The 19,764-nt window shown below is 40.4% G+C and overlaps 1 protein-coding gene across 1 annotated transcript in view; it reads left to right on the top strand.

The window, feature by feature from the left end:
- Positions 1-19,764, top strand: part of LOC139691706 (uncharacterized) — a 62,710-nt gene that overhangs the window by 8,026 nt on the left and 34,920 nt on the right. The window contains exons 2-3 of the mRNA XM_071589555.1: positions 11,933-12,171; positions 19,154-19,472. Of these exons, the coding sequence (XP_071445656.1) occupies positions 11,933-12,171; positions 19,154-19,472 (558 nt within the window). The remainder of the gene's footprint in view (positions 1-11,932; positions 12,172-19,153; positions 19,473-19,764) is intronic.

Below are 19,764 nucleotides of genomic sequence, written 5' to 3'. Positions count from 1 at the left end.
ATCAACCGGAAGGTCGGTTATAGTAGGTTATGGTACAGTTCACCGAGTAAAATAAGCCCGATAAAGCATAGTGTGAAATTCACACATTAGCAGGGTAATAAGGGGGGCCAGTTCCTTTCCCTGTGCCGGTTATGGTTTCCCAGGAAGACATCTGGTACCCTGTTAATAATCACATTGCTTGGGTGGAGCTGTAGGTACCCAGAGAGAAGCTTGCCCAGGAATCCGGGCCCTCCAGTCATTAATACAATGCTCTACCCCATGGACTACCGCGACCCGCATTTATAAACCTTTAGAAGATGGGATTTTATTAGTGATGATGCTATGGAATATGACTGCAGTAATTATCCATTCAATAGCGAAAAGTTTCATTTTCCTGCTATTTTGTGGTTTAATTCGCAGTGGCATGAATGAGGACGGAGTTTGGCTGAAAATTTTCAATGCAAAAGGGTTACTTTCCTCCCGATAAAAGGGATGTGTGAAAGTATGTGTAATTTTGCACATGGCCAGAGTATTACAGCATAACATCACCAATCCATACTCTCATTTAATCAGTCCAAATAAGTACATCCAGGTGGCTTACGGCTTATAGGCTTATAAGAAGCAGAACTGTTATACTCGGCCGAAAATCTTTCTTGCAAGTTTCTGTGAATATGGGTGAGATTATTCCAATCAGTGGCTAGGATGGGAAGTTAGTAATAGGGTTTAGGATGTGTATTTAATTATTATGCATACTATTCAACATAAACTTGGAGAGACAGGTGGAATAAATGAGACAGGAGTCTATATCACGCCAATAAAACAAGAGAGGTGAAGTGTAGACCAGATATATTTAAGATTTCATTTTTCTGGAATTAATAATAAGAGATGGGAATAACATTGCCTGAGGATCTAGGTTGGGAAGCGCATGGGAAAGGTGAAATATAAAAGGCTAAACCTTTTGTATAATTTGGAAAGATGATTCTTTAGCTTTGATATTGAAAATGTATTATTACCCCCGTGGTACTATGGTTGGTCATGATCATTTCAATGCAGTGCAGGTGATGTTAAAAATGTACCCGGACTGTTTGTTATCAACCGCCGATGGGCCATAAAGAAAAGACGTGTGGATATTAAAAAATTACTTATTTACTAAAAGTTATGTGAGGAATTTTTCGTATATGTGGGCAAGCTTTACAATACCCTCTTCATAAAATGTTTTCACCAATGAGCCTTGTTGTTGTCTTGAAGTTTCTCGTTAATTTGGAAGTGCCTCCCTCGTGGCCACTTCTTCAGTTCAGGGAAAAGATTGAAGTCACTCTGTGCCAGGTCGGTACTGTATCGCGGGTGATTCGTAGTAGTAGTAGTAGTATTTAGGGAAGGCGATTGACTGCTGAGATCATTTGCGCCAAAGGGGATGGTCAGGAAAGAATGAAGGGTGGAGAGAAACCCAGCGTCAGTAAGGCGCTTTATGAAAGGCGCCAAAGGGGGCGCATTTTAACGTCCCATCCGACGTACGGCGTACTCACTCAAAGTGCCCTCCACAAAGCACCTCAAGCAGGGATCGAGATACCTCTGAAAAATAGCGAATACATATGTATAATATCAACTGACAAACAGTTGCCCCTTAGGATACAGTAAAAAAAAACAGACATGCAGCATACTACAGGTAGAGATGATGTGACCCAATGCTGCCGGCAGTGGGAGTGCCCCCCCCCCCCACAACAGAGAGAAAGGTGAGAGATGGTAGGGGAAAATTAAAAAATAAGACAAAGCAGAGGAAGCAGGAATACCGTAACGAGCACTACATTCATGTAAATGCCATTTTAATGTGTACATACAGGAAGAAAGGGTTTTGATAGCATTACACGTGAGTTTAGTGATGGTGCATTTGCAATTGAGTAGAACTAATTATTCCGTGGACACTAATGTGGGATTTCTGCCACCTATAACCATTAGCAGTTGCTATCCTGTATAGTCTGTGGGAAGAAGGAGTCCTTGAGTCTGTTAGTTCTGGCATCTATTTCCTGAATTTAATATATTACATGATCCAAGTGACCAACTTATGTTGACGTGCGAATAATTTGCGAGACCTCAGCGCTGAAACATGCGTATTTGAATTTATTTAGCATTTAGGTCTGAAGTTGAAGTGTCTCCTTGAGTGTACGTCCAACTGAACAATGACCAACATGTATGATGCCTGATGTGTAACAAACTCATTAGTGTGGATTCGACAGTGGTGTATTGATTTGTATATTAGTATGGTTTTGACACCAAATCACACGAGATTATTGAAAATTAGGGTTAAAAGCACACCTCGAGAGACCCTCTCTGAAAAAATATTCAACACCACCTGGATTTGAACCCGGGCCCTCTGGGTGGGAAGCCAGTACGTTAGCCACCACACCACCTCGATCCCGGGTGATTCATCATTGCTGATTGGATTTATTCTATGGATGAAAAATGGGTTCCTTTCAGGGCTGCCCTAATCCGAGGGAACCGAGGGAAGTCTGCTGGGGAGACGTCTGGACTAAATAGATAGGGGGGTCGAGGGAGAGCATTGGCCCCTGGTGTTTGGCCAGGAACTCAAGGAATCCTAGTGCGTTGTGGCAAACACCTTGGGCCACGAGATTGGCGCATGCTTCCCTCGTTGCTAAATGTTCAGTAACAATGCGAAACACAAGAGTAGACAACAAGTTCAATTGAATCCATGCTGGTTTCCGGGAATTACCGTCGCGTAGGTTAGTCGGTTGACAACTGTTTCGCCCCCAGTCCTGGAGGCGTCTTCAGGTCTTCGCCCCCAGTCCTGGAGGCGTCTTCAGGACTGGGGGCGAAACAGTTGTCAACCGACTAACCTACGCGACGGTAATTCCCGGAAACCAGCATGGATTCATCAGATAGACGGCGCGGAAGCCTAAGGATTAACAAGTTCAATTCATTGGCTACCCTCTTGATACTCTATCGGCAGTCAGAGGCTAACAATTGTCGGACAAGAGCCATATTGTTGTTGGTTTTGCCATTTGAGAGCTTCCCAGAGCGTTGTTCGTCTTGTAAACCTCTTCCCGGCCCCCCTCAAAGGCCTCTAAACCACCTCGAAACCTATGAGTGAGACAGAGTAGAGTCCCCCAAAGTAAGCCTCACCAATCATTTTGACAGTCTCCTCTCAAGAGATTTTTATTCAGTTTAGCACAGAACTTAGTAATTGCATACTTTGCTCGATCGTTGATTCCATTTTTTTGGAGACACAGCTGGCAAGCAGAAATTTACAGTAGCTGACATCCTGCCGCCATCCTTAATAATGATATTAATATTATTATTATGGTATGGTAATCTACCGGTTAAGATAGGTTTTGGATGGACATAACTACGAAATAATTATTTCAACTCGTAACAAAACACAATCAAGCAACCTACTCCACCTCAGGTCCCTCTTCATCTCTGAGTACTCCCTTCATCCCCTATCCTGTTCCCTCTCTTTCCTCGTTTGCCTAACATTCTCCCCTCTATTACAGTCTTCTTCAACATCCCACTATTGCCGATCAATACCCCCCTCATCCACTTTTCTTGCTCCATAGGACTTCTCCCAACAAACCCCTCTCTTCGCCCACCATACCAAGTACTTCCTCATTTGTTTTCTTCTCTGTCCATTTCACCTTCTCCACTCTTCTCCACACCCACATTTCAAAAGCCACCAGTCTACGTCTATCCTTCTGCCTCAATGACCACGTTTCCATGCCGTACATAGCTACGCTCCATATCAAAGTTTTTACGAGTCCTTTCTTAATATCCTTACTCTCCGTCCCCGTCATCAACTCCCTCCTCCTTGTGAAAGCCTCTTCGCCTAATTACGCAATTCTTCTCCTTACGTCCCTACTACTTTGACCATGTTGGTCCAAAACACTACCGAGATACGTATTAAACTGTTCTACCTGCTCTAGTTTTTGCCCTCCTATTTTAATGTTTAGCTTAGCCTTTTTATTTATAGAAAATCGCATAACCTTTGTTTTATTAATATTGATTCTCAACCCATATACCTGTCGCACTGAATTCCCAATTCACTCAGCAATGCTTGCAGCCCCTTGGCTGACTGACAAACTTAAGCTTGGTCATCAGCAAACCTAACTGATTTTACGAATTCCCCGCCCACTTTCATTCCTACCTCGAGTTCTTCCCATGCCTCTTTAATCATTTCCTCTGCATACAGGTTGAACAGCAACGGTGATAATGGGCAACCCTGCCTTACACCCCTTCCTAACACTGCCCATCCTGACTCCCCGTTTCCCACCCTCACCTGAGCAGTCTGAGACATGTACAGGTTGCGGATTAGCCTCCTTTCCCTCCAATTTATTCCTATTTTGTACAATATACTCATTAGTTTTTCTCAATTTACTCTATCAAACGCTTTTTCGAAATCTACGAAACAGGCAAATACCTCCTGGTTGTGTTCTATATTCCTCTCGATTAATAATCTCATTACTGCAATGGCATCTCGCGTACCTCTCCCCTTCCTAAACCCAAACTGATCCTCCCGTAAGTATTAATCATTTGCCCTACTCTCTCTATCCTTTTGTTTATGATCCTGAGAACAACTTTAGCTGCGTGGGATATCAAACTAATTGTCCTATAGTCCTCACATGACGTGGCCTTTACCTTTTTCGGAATCGGAACTAAAACTGATCTCACAAAGTCTTCCGGCCAGATTCCCCCCTCATAAATGCTACGGATCAGCCAAAAAAATTAATTTACACTCATTAATTTTTCCAAAAATTAATTTACACTCATTAATTTTTCCAAAAATTAATTTACACTCATTAATTTTTCCTAATTCAATTAATGATGCAGTAAATATCAATCCCCATGAATGAAACTTCTCAATTCTCTAATCGAAATGAAATTATTGACTTAGGAATTCCACACACTTCATTTGAAAACACGACCCAGGTTTCAACATTGAATGTCATCATCAGGTGGTCCTCATAGAAGAAAACTTGGTATATACAAGGATAATCCCAGAAGTACCCAACCAAACAAAGAAAACACAAAAATTATGGAAAAAATGTATTCAATTTTGGACATAATCTCCTTTCAGCTCTATACACACTTTTCCCAGCGATGTTCAATAAGTTCGATACCCTTTTTATTATAATAAAAACTGTCTTGCTCATCAAAATGGCCATTAACTAAAGCCGACATCACTTCTTCGCATTTGGAAAATCTTTGACCATCCGAGCCATTTCTTCAAGTTTGCAAATACAGAAAATAATCCAATGGGGGGGGGGGGCTAAATCTGGGGAATAGGTAGCATGAGGTACGAGCAATTCAAACTTTAATTAATGATTTTTGGCCATTGCAATAATGGATTTGTGAGCTGGTGCATTGTCTTGATGAAAACACACTTTCTTCTTTGCCAAATGCGGCCGCTTTTGATTGATTTCTTCGCTCCAAACATTGCAGTAAGTTTGCATAATACTCACCATTGATAGTTCTTCCTTTTTTAAGATAGCCAATGAAAATTATCCAACGCGCATCCCAAAAACCAGACACCATGACCTTGCCTGCAGATGAAACGGTCTTTGCCTTCTTTGGAGTCAGTTCTCCCTTTTGAATCCATTGTTTTGATTGTTCTTTTGTCTCGGGTGTGAAGTAATGGATTCAAACTTCTTCCATAATTACGAAACGGCGCCAAAATTCGGTTTTGTAGCTGTGAAACTTTGCTAAACACTGAATTGAAACATCTTCACGACACTGGTGTTTTGCTCATGTGAGCAAACGCGGCACCAATCTTACACACAGCTTTCTCATGCCCTAATTGTCAATTAATATGCGATGTACCGCACTTTTTGAAATGCCTACCATGTCTGCTATCTCGCGCACTTTCAGTCGACTATCATCCAGCATCACTTTGTGGATTTTCTTCACCGTTTCTTTGAGTCGTCACCTCTCATTTGGTCGACCAATGGGATGATCTCGTCTTGACAGCTCGTACGGCCTCGTTTTAATTGTATTTTTTTATTGTTGTATAAACGAAGGAGTAGACTCACTTCCAGAAGAGTAGAATAATCCAGTTCAGCTTTCACTATATATTGGTTGTTTGGGGGCTGAGAGACCTTTCATTCAAATAATAAAAGTATATTCTATCACATGTAACGATAACCAATTTTCTCTCTGCATTTTTACAAATTCACTTGTATACGTTCACTATTGATGGCTGTCAAACAAATACTAAACAAAGTGGCATCTTCAAACTTGAAACATATGCTTTATACATTGTGTTCTTTCTAATACAGTGATATTTTTCAAACAACTACCGCCATCTCTAGGCCAGGCGGGGTATTTCTAGGACCACCCTCGTATACCTTCTGATTGAGGGAGGGTGGAGGGGTAAAAGGTTAAAATGTAGCCAGGAAGAAAAGAGAAGTACAGCTTAAGGTGTCAATTGTTGACTTGGAAGAGTAGGTAGTGCATTTCAAAATATCCAACTTCTCCAAAGCATCAACCTTTGACCTTTGTTTTCAAATGAAGAACTTTGGTCGCAAAGTCACTATTGTGGTCATTCTCGATGAGGTGCTTCGCAATTAGAGATGCCATGTCCTTTTTTTATACTTATTTGATGTCCTTTTCTTCTTTCTTTAAATATTTTACCTGTTTGCGTAATGTATTACGTGTTACGAGGGTAATCCCAAAAGTAAGGTCTCCAATATTTAAAAATGGAAAAAAAACAATTTATTTTCTGTGATATACTACCTTGATCAAAAAGTTCCCGGAATAACCACCGTGTGCCGCTCCCATCGTTCCGATTTGAGTTCTGTTTTTTTTTGTTAAATTGTTACATCTGTTGTTGATATTCCCTTTAAATCTTAGTGTCAAAACTTGACATTTGCAAAAGTTACGGTCGGTTTTCGGTATGTCCATCAGTGCTTCCTGCGATTTTTCCATTACTTCCTCTCGGCTGCTAAAACGCGTTCCCCGTAATGGTTTTTCAACTCGATTGAACAGAAAGAAGTCACAGGGAGCCAAATCAGGTGAATTCGGTGGCTGTTGGATGGTATTTGTTGCATTTTTCGTCAAAAAATTACGAATAATGATAGCACTGTGCGACGGTGCGTTATCATGGTGCAAAATCCACGAGTTTTCTGCCCACATTTCTGGTCTCTTTCGGCGAATTGCTTCACGCAAACGTCTCATAACGCCCAAATAATACTCTTTGTTTACTGTCTGGCCTTCTGGCAAAAATTCATGATGCACTACACCGTTGTAATCCATGAAAACCGTCAGCATTGCCTTCTTTTTTGACTGAAAACGACGTGGTTTTTTTGGTCTCGGCTCATTTGGTGAACGCCATTCACTTGCCTGATGTCTGGATTGCGTGTCGTACTCATAAACCCACGTCTCGTCTCCAGTAATGATCCTTTTGATGAATGTGGGATCGGATTCAGCCTCGCAAATCATGTCTTTTGCGACGTCAACACGGTCTCTTTTTTGCATGAAATTGAGGTCTTTTGAGGGCACCAACTTTGCTGCTACACGACGGAAACCCAAATCATTAACCACAATGTCTTGGGCGGATCCATAGGCAATGTTCAAGTCCTCCGCTATTTCTCTGATGGTTAATTTGCGGTTATTGACCAACATTTCTTTTACTTTATCAATTTTTTCACCGACTTTCGATGTCGATGGTCTGCCACTGCGTTCATCATCTTCGATTGACTCACGACCACTTCTGAACCGCTCGTGCCACTGGTAAACGACCGTTTTTTTTAGAGAATCGTTGCCGAAACACTTTTCCAACATTTCCAACGTCCGTGCGCCACTAAATCCGTTTTTTACGCAAAATTTAATACAAGTTCGTTGTTGCAAATTTAAATCCATTTCTGAAATTGTAAAAAATCGCCAACACACACAGAGATAGATGTACTCTTGGCTACGTAACTTTTGCAAATGTCAAGTTATGACACTAAGATTTAAAGGGAATATCAACAACAGATGTACCAATTTAACAAAAAAAACAGAACTCAAATCGGAACGATGGGAGCGCCACGCGGTGGTTATTCCGGGAACTTTTTGATCAAGGTAGTATACATCATTTTAAAGTTTGATGAATTATATAACTCCAAGCCACAAAAATTCAAAGAAACACAGGTAAAGTCATGGCAACTGTGTGTTTTGGGATCGGAAGGGGGTATCATTGGTCGACTTCTTGCCTGCTGGGACCGCAATAAACGCTGACAGGTACTGTAAAACATTGATATTACTCAAGACGGGCAGCTAGCTGGTACGACATGGGCGTACATAAACTATCACAGCGTTTACAAAAATTCATTGACCGAAATGGCAATTATGTAGAAAAATAGATAATTGATCAATCCTTAAAATGATGTATAAAACCATAAACACAGTAATCAACTGAAGGTCGGTTTGGTATGGGTGATGGTATAGTTCACCCGGTACTAAGCCCAACAGCTTGTGAGATTCACACATCAGGGTATTAAGGGGGGCCAGTTCCTTAATACACTGTACCGGTTATGGTTGCCGAGGAAGATCTGGTACCCTGTTAATAATCACATATAGCTTGGGTGGAGCTGCAGGGGCCCAGAGTGCCTACTCCGGGAATCGAACCCAGGCCCCTACGGTCAGCAGTCCAACGCTCTACCCACTGGACTATTGGACCTGCAAATTGATGTGTATATCAAAGAAAATAAATGGTTTTTCTATTTCTAAAAAATTGGTGACCATACTTTTGGGATTACCCTTGTACATGCCGAGCACTGAAATAATTCATGCACTCCACTCCTCTCGTTTTTGGGAACTTTGTCTTGAGTGTAAGTGATCAGGTTCTTCAAGCATGAATCACTGTAAAATGACATTTAAATTTTTCTTTTTAGTATTATTTTAATTACATTTTGAGGAATAGTCCCTAGATAGAGTACTGGTCGCCATTTGTCAGTGGGATCTTTTAAATGTTCGGGGTTGTAAATGTGGCTTAAGGCTATTTTTGTAAGTTTCCTCCGGTAAATTTTATTGATTAGATCTTCTGAATAACCATTGTTTACTGCTAATGTTTTAATTACATTAAGTTCCTTATTTGCATTGAATTTTGACATTGCATGAAAGCTACATTGTAACCTTTTTTATCCTTCCCAAACTCCCTCTCTGACCAACCCTCCCTCCTTTGATCAGAAGATATATATATATATGTATATATATATATGTATATGTATATATATATATATATATATATATATATATGTATATGTATATATATATGTATATATATGTATATATATATATATACATATATATATATGTATATATATATGTATATATATACATATATATATATATGTATATATATATGTATATATATATGTATATATATATGTATATATATATATGTATATATATATGTATATATATATATGTATATATATATGTATATATATATACATATATATATATATGTATATATATATGTATATATATATGTATATATATATATATGTATGTATATGTATATATATGTACATTCAAACACGAAATCCCGCCAAACGGCGAATAAATACTCATATATACAGAAACATATATAAGGAAAAGGGATAGGAACACGTATAAAGGACGAACACAATAGAGGTGGGGAAGGCGGAATCGAACGGATCACAAGAGTAAAAATATCTCCTCAACCGGGACTCGAACACCGGATCTTTCCACTTGCCGGGCGGATGCTCTTAACCACTTGAGCTATCGAGGATATGTAATTTACCCTGAGATCCGTGGGTCTTATATGTCGCCAAGCGCCCCGATTCTTTAGCCAAGAGATGGCTCAGGGGGCTGTTTCACCCACCAAAGGAGAAATAGACAATACACAAGAGGAAAGGACAGTGGTTAGAATTCATACAACATCATACAGGAAAAGAACAGTGCGTTTCGTGGCACGCATAGCCAGAAGAAAGAGATGAGCCACATTGGCCAAATACACATTCAAACACGAAATCCCGCCAAACGGCGAATAAATACTCATATATACAGAAACATATATAAGGAAAAGGGATAGGAACACGTATAAAGGACGAACACAATAGAGGTGGGGAAGGCGGAATCGAACGGATCACATATATATGTATGTATGTATATATATATATATATATATATATATATATATATATATATATATATATATACATATATATATACATATATATATATATATATATACATACATACATACATACATACATACATACCAAGTTTGCTGCTATGCAGACCACCTAATGATGACGTCCAATGTCGAAACCTGGGTCGTATCTTTTAAATAAAGTGTTGTCGAATTTAAAAAGCCAATTATTTCATTTCATTTCAATATTTTATGCAAATTCCATAATTTTATGCCTAAGACAACAAATATTAGTAATATTTTGTTGTTGTAATTCCAATTTGTTTGCTCTTATTTGGTAGAGGAAGTTAAATGTAGGGAGGAAGTCGATATAAATAAGGATCTTAATGTAATTAAAACATAAGCAGTAAACAATGGCTATTTAGAAGATCTAATCAATAAACTTTACTGGAATAAATGTACGGAAATAAGCCACAAGCCACATTTACAACCCCGAACATTTGAAAGATCCCACTGCCAAATGGCGACCAGGACTCTATCTAGGGACTGTTTCTCGAAAAGTAATTAAAATGTTACCTCAAGATAAAATTAGAATGTGCCTTTTTACAGTGGTTCATGCCTTAAGAACCTGATGTCTCACACTAAAGACAAGGTCCCCAAAAACGAGAGGAGTGGAGTGTATGAGTTAAAGTGCTTGGAATGTACGAGGGTCATCCGGAAAGTAGTACCCGTTCGTGCCGCATGAAGTGCTGACGACGCGAGTAGCCGCTGGACGAGGTCAGATAGCTTCAGTGGCTTGTCTGCCTTCTCTGAGCCAAGTTGCGTGACGCTAGCATTGCCTGTGTTGTTTCTGTGATTGTTTACAATGTTTAAAAAAATTGAGAACGCCGCCAGTTGTGAAGTGAGGGCAGTGATTAAATTCCTCAATGCAAGAAACGTTCGCCCATGTGATATTCATCGCCAATTAAAGGAGGTGTATGGAGACAATGTAATGGACGAGTCGTCTGTTCGGCGGTGGTGTCGCAACTTCAACATGGGGAGGGGGAACACACACGACGATGAGCGTTCGGGGAGACCGTCTGTCATTACAGACCAACTGGTGAGCTCAGTTGACGAATTCGTGAGGAACGATCGGCGCGTCACAATTGATGACACTGTGAGCATTTTCCCAATGTTTCTCGAACAATTGTTCATGAAATTGTTAAACACCATCTGCATTATGCAAAAATTTGTGCAAGATGGGTCCCTCGCGTATCTCAATGAGCTGGCGGCGAAGGACTATGCAGCAGGAATACAGAAACTTGTCACACGTTATGACAAATGCCTTAATTTGCTTGGAGATTATGTTGAGAAGTAGTATAAAGTATCCTCTTTCAAATAAAATTTTTTATGTTTGTTAATATTTACTTTTGTGTCTTTATTTCACGAACGGGTACTACTTTCCGGATGACCCTCGTAACACAAAGTGTATTGGGCAAACAGGATGGGAAATGTAAAGAAAGAATTAAAGAACACCAAACATGTGTTAAGAATAAGAACATAACATCTCTATTTGCAAAGCACCTCATCGAAAGTGCCCACTGAAGTGGCTTTGTGACTAAAATTATTCATTTTGAAATTAAAGGTGAAAATGCTTGATGCTACAACCGTGAACTGTGCCACTGTCAAATCGCGACGAATATTCTATCTAGGGAGCACAAAGAATGTGTATTATGGACACTTGAGTTGTAATTCACAGAGTTTTAAGTGATAATTTATTTTTCGATATTTGTTTTTCGATATATTAGAGATCTATCTCCACGAATGAAACCCCTAATGATTTGTTTAAAACCTGGAAACTTCCCGCAGATGACATAGCAAGTGATAGAGTATGCTCCCGGCTGTCCAAGAGAGAACTGTCCATCTCCCTGACGCGTCCGCTGCTTGTGCGCGAGGGTGGACGTCTGCTAGGCAACTGGCCGGGGTCGCATTCCTTCAACTGTCGGTGGGAGGTGGAGGCGAAAGGAAGAGGCCTTGGCGTTGTCGCTGTTATTCAGAAGCTTAAGTTCCGGTCGTTGGACGAAGGCGAGTGCTTGGACTACGTCAAGGTAAGCAGAGTGTGTGTCTTGACGCCCACGGGAAACTTAATTGCTATTAAAACTCTAAGACTAACTGTAAATGTGTGTTATCCATTGCATTCTCATTTGTGCCAGCGCATTGAAAATTAAACAAAAAATACAATGGTAAGAATACGTACGAGTTCTATCCAATAAATGTGTGAACTGGGGCAATCTGGCAGCCGTGACACCTTGGACTAAAGCCCTGCCCACCATAGCGGCGCTAGCTGCCTGAGACCCAATGAGGAACCATCTGTGCTTGGCAGATCGTCGAGCTACGCGTATGGTGCCAATTACGTTAGTTTCTGTTGTCCTTGGTCTGAAAATGGCACTTGAGGAAATCACGGAGCAACGAATCAACATATCAAGTTTTTTGGTGAAGTGTGATATAAAAGTTAACAAGAAATTACTGCTGAAATGTACTGACAGCTTATTAAATGAAGAATACAATGTATCTTTCCACTGTCCTTTATTTGCGTACAACCGGTTTCAACGCTCAAGCTTCATCATCAGGTACAAATTAATCGAGTCGCAGTCCATTTATATAGCATTCATGAGGGAGAGGAGGGATGGGAGAGCGAGAGAGAGAGGGAGGGGAAGAAGGAGGGGGGAAAGAAAGTGGGGTTGCGATCGGGGTTGATGGGGTCGGGGGAGAGGGGGGTTAAGTGTCAGGAAAGGTGGCTGGTGGGTTCAGAGTGGGGTGGGGGGTTTGTTTGGGTCAATCTGTGAGGGAAAGGGGTACTTCCAGGATTGGGGAGAGGTATTCAAACAATAAATCGTTGACCAAATGACCCGTTTTTAAGTTCTTTCTGATTTCAAGCTCTTCCCACTTGTCCATCCTCGTTCCTTTTTCCATCTGGTGTAAGAGTTCCGGGATGAAATCACTCCCATGGTTTCCTTCCCATAGATGCCTGGCCAAGTGAGATTGCTTGAGGTCACTGTTCCTGAAACAGCGTTTGTGTTCCTACGCCCGTGTTTTTAATGATCTCCCCGTTTGGCCTCGTATGTGTAGAGCACTACAGTCCTTACAAATTAACTTATAAATGCTACTTTTATTTTGTCTACATATTTTGTCTTTTGTAGTATTCCAGAATGATTTTAAGTTATTCGTATTGTAAGAAGCTATTCGAAATTTCTCCCCAGGAAAGAGGTTGGCTAACTTTTGTGAAGTCAATCCATAATGAGGGAGTTTGCGCCATTTGTGTAACCTATTTCCTATTTATCCTTATCCTAATTTAATAAATGTAATTATTACAGTATTATAAATTTTGAAGAATATTTTTTTAGCAACAATATTTCGATTTTCTAGACACAATAATGATATTTTTTCAAACATTTTTCAATAAAACTACCATATTTAAATCTAAGAAAGATTCAAAAAGACATGTAGGAAAAATTATGAATAAATAAATAAAAAGAAAAACCAGTGAATTGCAAATTTTTTTGTCAGCCTCTGCGTATTTCGATTTTGTTGAAAAGGCTGATCTCACTGAGTCAAATTGGGACTTTTCCCCTTTCCTTGAGACTGCGGCAATGTGCTTACAATATAAAGGCAGAAAAAAACAAAGTTCTAACTCACAGAGAACTGCTGACAATGTAATCCAATACACAGGGCACAATTGATTAGATCCCGATGGACGGCAGGAGAAACCAAAATGATTACAAAGCAGTGCTCTCATTTCCATCGTATCAACAAAGTCTGAATAAGCAGTTATATATCAACACCACAACACATTCAAGAGATTACAGATGAACACAGATTAATTAGTAGCCTTTCAGTGGCTTTTCATAGTGGAAAGACCACTCAGAAAAAAAAAACGAGCAGACAATTAGGCTGAGCTTCCCGACATGTAAAAAACTGAACGAAAAATTATGGTAAGAATTATACTTTTTGAAAAGCATTTGAAATTGCTAATAAAAAATTAAAAAAATTAGTAATGTAATTCTATGGAATTCAACCTATCGATAGCACAAAAACCATAAATTATTAAAGAAAAAAACCATAAGTTACAACGATTTAAACAATAGCTTACGCAAGAGCCGATATATCGGCCCGCCGCACTTTTCGCCAGGGATACGAAAGCTGATATATATCGGCCCGCCGCACTAAGAGGGTTAATAGATCTTTTCCCCCTTTGCGACTTTTTTCCTATATTCCCAATCAAAAATGCAATAAAATGTGATCATTGGGGATGTTGTACATCACTTAGGAACAAGATGATATGTGGAGGAGACAGTGAAAAAGCGAAGAAAGGACACGAGAAAGTTAAAAAGCCTAAAACTGCCTTCAGAAGGAGGACTTCAAAAGGAGATTGCTTTACTAGACAGTGAATGGAAAGAAGATGGAATAAGTGCAAAGCCTACAAATGGAGAGTACTTTGAAAATGGGACAAAATCATCGATCTAGACTGAAATTATAGAAAAATAAAGTTTTTATGGGCTCAGTTCGCGTATTTATTGGCCAGACCTCGTATTATCCATTGTATTCTCTCTTGTGCCCAGTTCCTCAGAAATTTACTTAAAATATAATCCTAAAAATACGTACTCTTTCAAAAATAAGGAGAAAGATTTATTCCACCAAAGCAGATGACAGGAGTGGGACTGATTTGTGTTTGGGAAAGTAATGGGAGATCTTGGGAAGGCAAAGCGACCCACGTCACTTAATTGCGGGCTGTTATACTTGGCCGATTGATACTTAACTGGACCCCCGGTTAATGGTCACGTCATGAAGTCACGATGTCACTTTCCATGGAGCAATGCGGAGTGTGTTGAAAAAGTAATTGATTTTAAGTTTTTATGAAAAAATACTAACTTATTCTTCATTATTCAAGTTGGGTACTTCACTGTAATCCCCCTCGGGTCTACACAAAGGACATCTCTTCAATAAATATGCAAACTGACACCATAAAAATCAGATTGATCAAATTGATCTGTCAGTACATTTCATCAGTGATTTCTTACGATAACCTTTACCACTGCACTTTGCCGTTAAAACTTGATATGTCAATTCGTTGCCATAGTCAGAAAGTAAGGAAACTTCATAGTTTTATGAAAAAACATTTGTTTATTCTTCATTATTCAAGCTGTCCCCTTCAAAGTAATCCCCCTCAGATATAATACACTTGTGCTGACACTTTCTCTGATCCTCGAAGCAATTCTGATGAGCACTTTTTGGTATAGCCTCGAGTTCTCCCAGCTATGCAGTCTTTATCTCCTCAATCATCTCAAATCTCCATCCTTTCATGGGTCTCTCCCGTTTTGGGAGCAGGAAACAGTCGCAAGGAGTCATATTCGGTGAATATGGTGGCTTAGGAATGATTTTGGTGTTATTTATGACCAAAATATATCTCTCAAAAGCTACGATGACTGAGCCGGTGCATTATTTACTATTTATTCAAGAGTTACGTTGCAATTAGGTGATTTTCCTGGTGGCAATGCTCAAGTTTGGTCAATGATCACTTTTACAACAAAAAATACATAAACAATTTGATGTTTTCCCGGCGTATCAGCTATGTAAATTCCTCTCGGGTCCTCCACCGGGTTATATCGGCTGACGTTTCGATATCCGACTTGGTCATTGTCTTCAGGGCTTTTGAATGCCATTGGCCACTTTTCCCCCTGTATACAGGGTCGCACCCAAAAGTGGAAGGACTGATTTCTTAACAAGAATTTTATTGATGATATACTTACATCGACTTAATAATCTTCAAAGTATGCTCCTTGAGCTGCTACACACTTAGTTGCTATAACGTTGCTCCCATTCCCCGTACGCCCGCTGGAAATTTTCTTGGGGGATGCCGTTGATGACCCTCGTTGAAGCCTCTTGAACGGCCTTTATCGAGTCAAAACGTCGTCCCTTGAGCTGTCTTTTCATCAGGGGGAAGGAGAAGAAAAAGTCTGGTGGTGCCAGATCGGGAGAATAGGGCGGGTGCGGCAACGTGGCAATGCCGCATTTGGTCAGGAGCTGTCTGATGACGAGCGCACCATGGCACGATTTTCGGCACCATCTTGGCGCACACCTTGCGCATGGCCAAATCCTGTGAAATAATGCGTTGGACGTTGGATGCAGACAGACCCAACTGGTCTGCAATTTCTTCACTGGTTAAGCGTCGGTCTGTGTTCAGCAGTGTCCTCACTCTGTCCACATTCGTGTCGGTTCTTGCCGTCCGGAGCGATGGTCGTCTTCAACGAGCTCCCTACCCTCTCTAAACAACTTGTGCCACTCAAATACTGTGGAACGGCTTAAGGCAGTGTCCCCATAAGCCTGCTTGATCATATCGAGGGTCTCAGTTGCCGTCTTCCTGAGTTTCGCACAAAACTTCACGGAATAACGTTGCTCTAAATTCAGATTCATTTTGTTTTTCGACGCGGACAAAAAACTTGCTTCATTAAAAACGGTGTCCTCACTCAACGACAGCCAGCAGGCGACTGAGGTTGGTGTCGGTCTGTGGCTAAGAGCCCCCTCCACCTTACCCTGCCAGACAGACCCCCCTCCACCGCTCCGTTCGCACCAGAGAAAATCAGTCCTACCACCCAATCATTTGATTGGTCTGTGGGATGGCGCGTATCAGGGCGCCTTCCCATTGGCCACCCGTTGTTCCTGGTTTCCCCCATTACTCTAAGGATTGGTTTCCGGGTGTTGCTCAGGTAAAAGTCTGAGTCCCTGTTAAAATTATGTTTTTGGAGGTGGATTTCGATGGCCTCCTTAGTGAGTTGGTCCCAGTATCCGTTGGATCAGCATATAATTTTGGTCTCCTCACACCTTATCTTATGGTCCTTGGTAAAGCAATGGTCCGCAACGGCTGATTTCTCCAGTTGTCCCAGTCTGAGATGCCTCTGATGTTCTTTCAGCCTTGTTTCGATCATGTCTCACCCACGTAGACTTCACCGCACTCACATGGGATCTGGTACACTCCTGGGCTCTTCAGCCCAATGGGGTCCTTTGCTTTAACCAGCTGTGCTCTTAACTTATTTGGTGGTTTGTGGATTGTCTCAATGTCAAATCTCCATACATACACGCACTAGAAAAACAGATAGGAAGCAAAATATTCTTACGTGCAATGACACTTCCACGTCACCTACAAAAAAACTTCCACATCAATACAAAATGCGGTCCACATCACATACAAACAATATTTTAATAACTCCAATGAATGCAACAATTTCAGAGAGTAAAAATCATTCTCATTGACTCGGATTCGAACCCAGATCCCTCAATATCCGGTCGAGTGCTTTAGCCATTTAAGCTACCGAGGGGTCCTCTTAAACTCTGAAATTTTGGGGCTTTTAAAGGAACAAGATGTTGTGACGAAATACCGTACATACAATGTCACCGGCATTGGTATTTGTGCGTTACACGTCACAGCCCACGAGGTTAAATCCAACTTTTAAACACTTATGGTGTTCATACCTTAGACACAAATTCCAAAGAAACTGCGGGAGATGCCGAAACAGTAACTTTTAACAGAGTCATCCGCTAATGTGCATTTCATGAAATGCACATTAGCATTTCTTTGGAACTACAATGAAGTTTATTACCCAGTGGCTGCTTTACATTTATACTTAAAACTCCTAAAATTGGATGGAAAGGGCTCAAACAAACCTCCATGCAGCAGCTGGTTCCATTTAAACAATAGTTCTATTTAAAAAAAAGTATTTTTTCTTATTGGTTTTTTGAGTCCTTATTTTTATTTTGAAACTGTGTTCGCTTTGTCCCTTAGAGTTGGGCTTTTCTATCTCTTACCATTAAATCTTCCCACGCTTCGTCCTTTTTAACAATTCTATGCATCCTAATCTACTCCTTTTTCTAATATTTTACAAACTCTCCCATTTCCACTCTCCCATTATCCTGATGCAAAAACCATGAATTGTTTTTCCACAGTTTCGGACGTATTTTCGTATCATTTCTAGCAAGCGGTGTATAACTTTAAGGTAATACTTTTTATTGACCGCATGAACTTGTGGTAAGAACTCCTGATGCACTATCCCACCGTAATCGAAGAAAACAGTGAGCAAAACCTTGACATTTGATCGAATAAGGTGTGCTTTATTTGGTCTTGATTCTCCTACGTTCTTCCATTGGGACAATTGAGCTTTGGTTTTGATGTCGTAACCACATACCCATGATTCGTCTCCAGTTATAATCCTTTTCAGCAAATCAGGATCATCGTTGCCTTCATTCAACCGCTCCTGAGCGATGCTCATGCGATGGCTCTACTGGTCAAAATTAAGCAGTTTTGGAACTAGCCTTTCTGACACACGTCTCAGGCCGAAAACATACCATTAAATTCCATGGCATGAGCTAACCAATATGTTAACATCCTCAGCAATTTCTCTAGTAGTGATTCGACGATATTTGAATACAATTTTCTTCACTTCTTCAATGTTTTCATCTGTTGTCGACGTCGTAGGGCATCCAGAGCAAGGTTTGTCATTGGAATCTTCTCGTCCATCTTGGAAGAGCTTGTACCATTTATAAATACCTTTTTTCCTCAGAGCAGACTCACCTCATGCCACTCTCAACATTTCAAGTGCCTTGGTGCCCTCAATTCAATTTTTTGCACCGGAATTTGATGCAAATTCTTTGATCCAATTTTTTTATAGTAGAAAATTGCCGGGCACACCAAAACATGCCTAACCTTTGTATCTGTCAATAACAAACTAAATATGCTGCATTTTTAAATCTGTAAGTAAATGTTAAGGACATGTGTATCCGCGTAAAAAGCCAAAAAAATCGAAAATGGAAGAATGTTGTCTGAGAAATTTGAAAAGTCAAATTACTTTCTGAACACAGTTCGTAAGAGAGTACAACTCATTGAGACTGTTGTGGTTTTGTCTATTGTGGAGTTTTTATTTTATTTAATTCAAATTTTAATTACCCGCTCCTAATTTAAATGGAAATGTTACTGTGTGAATTGTCTCCGTGGTGCGTTGATGAAGCTAATCTTTGCTCTATTGCGCTGTTTCGTTTTAGTTCCGCGAGGACAACATGCCGCAACCCTATGACCGAATCTGTGGTTCGATGCTCTTTGGAATTCAAGTGACCCGGGACCTCAACTTCCTGATTCAGCAACCGACGCAGTTGCCTCCCCTCCGACCCACGATGCAGTCCTCGATGTTCTCTGGGTTTCTGAGCATATTCCGCGGTTCGGAAAATCCGTGGAAGAAGTTTGTCTCTCGTGGCGCGGTCGTGGATCCGAGAGGGGAACTGAAGACTTATGTGTACGTGGCGAACAAGGCTCTGAAGGGAGACTACTCGCTGGATTTGGTTGTGGCATATTCCGGATTCCAAGGTATGCCAAACTCTTATCCCACATGGTTCTCTGTGCATAAGCTATCGGTAAGTACCCGACCCAACAAAGAAAACACGAAAATTATGGAAAAAAAATGTGTTTATATTTCAACATAATCTCCTTTAAGCTCTATATACACTTTTCCCAGTGATGTTCAAGAAGTTCGATACCCTTTTCATTATAATAAGAACTGTCTAGCTCCTCAAAATAGCCATTGAACTAAAGCCGACATCACTTCTTCAACGGTTGGCAAAATCTTTGACCATCCGAGACATTTTTTCAAGTTTGCGAA

The sequence above is a fragment of the Hetaerina americana genome, unplaced genomic scaffold (assembly GCF_022747635.1).
Source record: "Hetaerina americana unplaced genomic scaffold, ioHetAmer1.1.p SCAF_39, whole genome shotgun sequence".
NCBI lineage: Eukaryota > Metazoa > Arthropoda > Insecta > Odonata > Calopterygidae > Hetaerina > Hetaerina americana.
The sequence above is the reverse complement of the archived record's forward strand: the minus strand, read 5'-3'. Positions and strand labels throughout refer to the sequence as shown.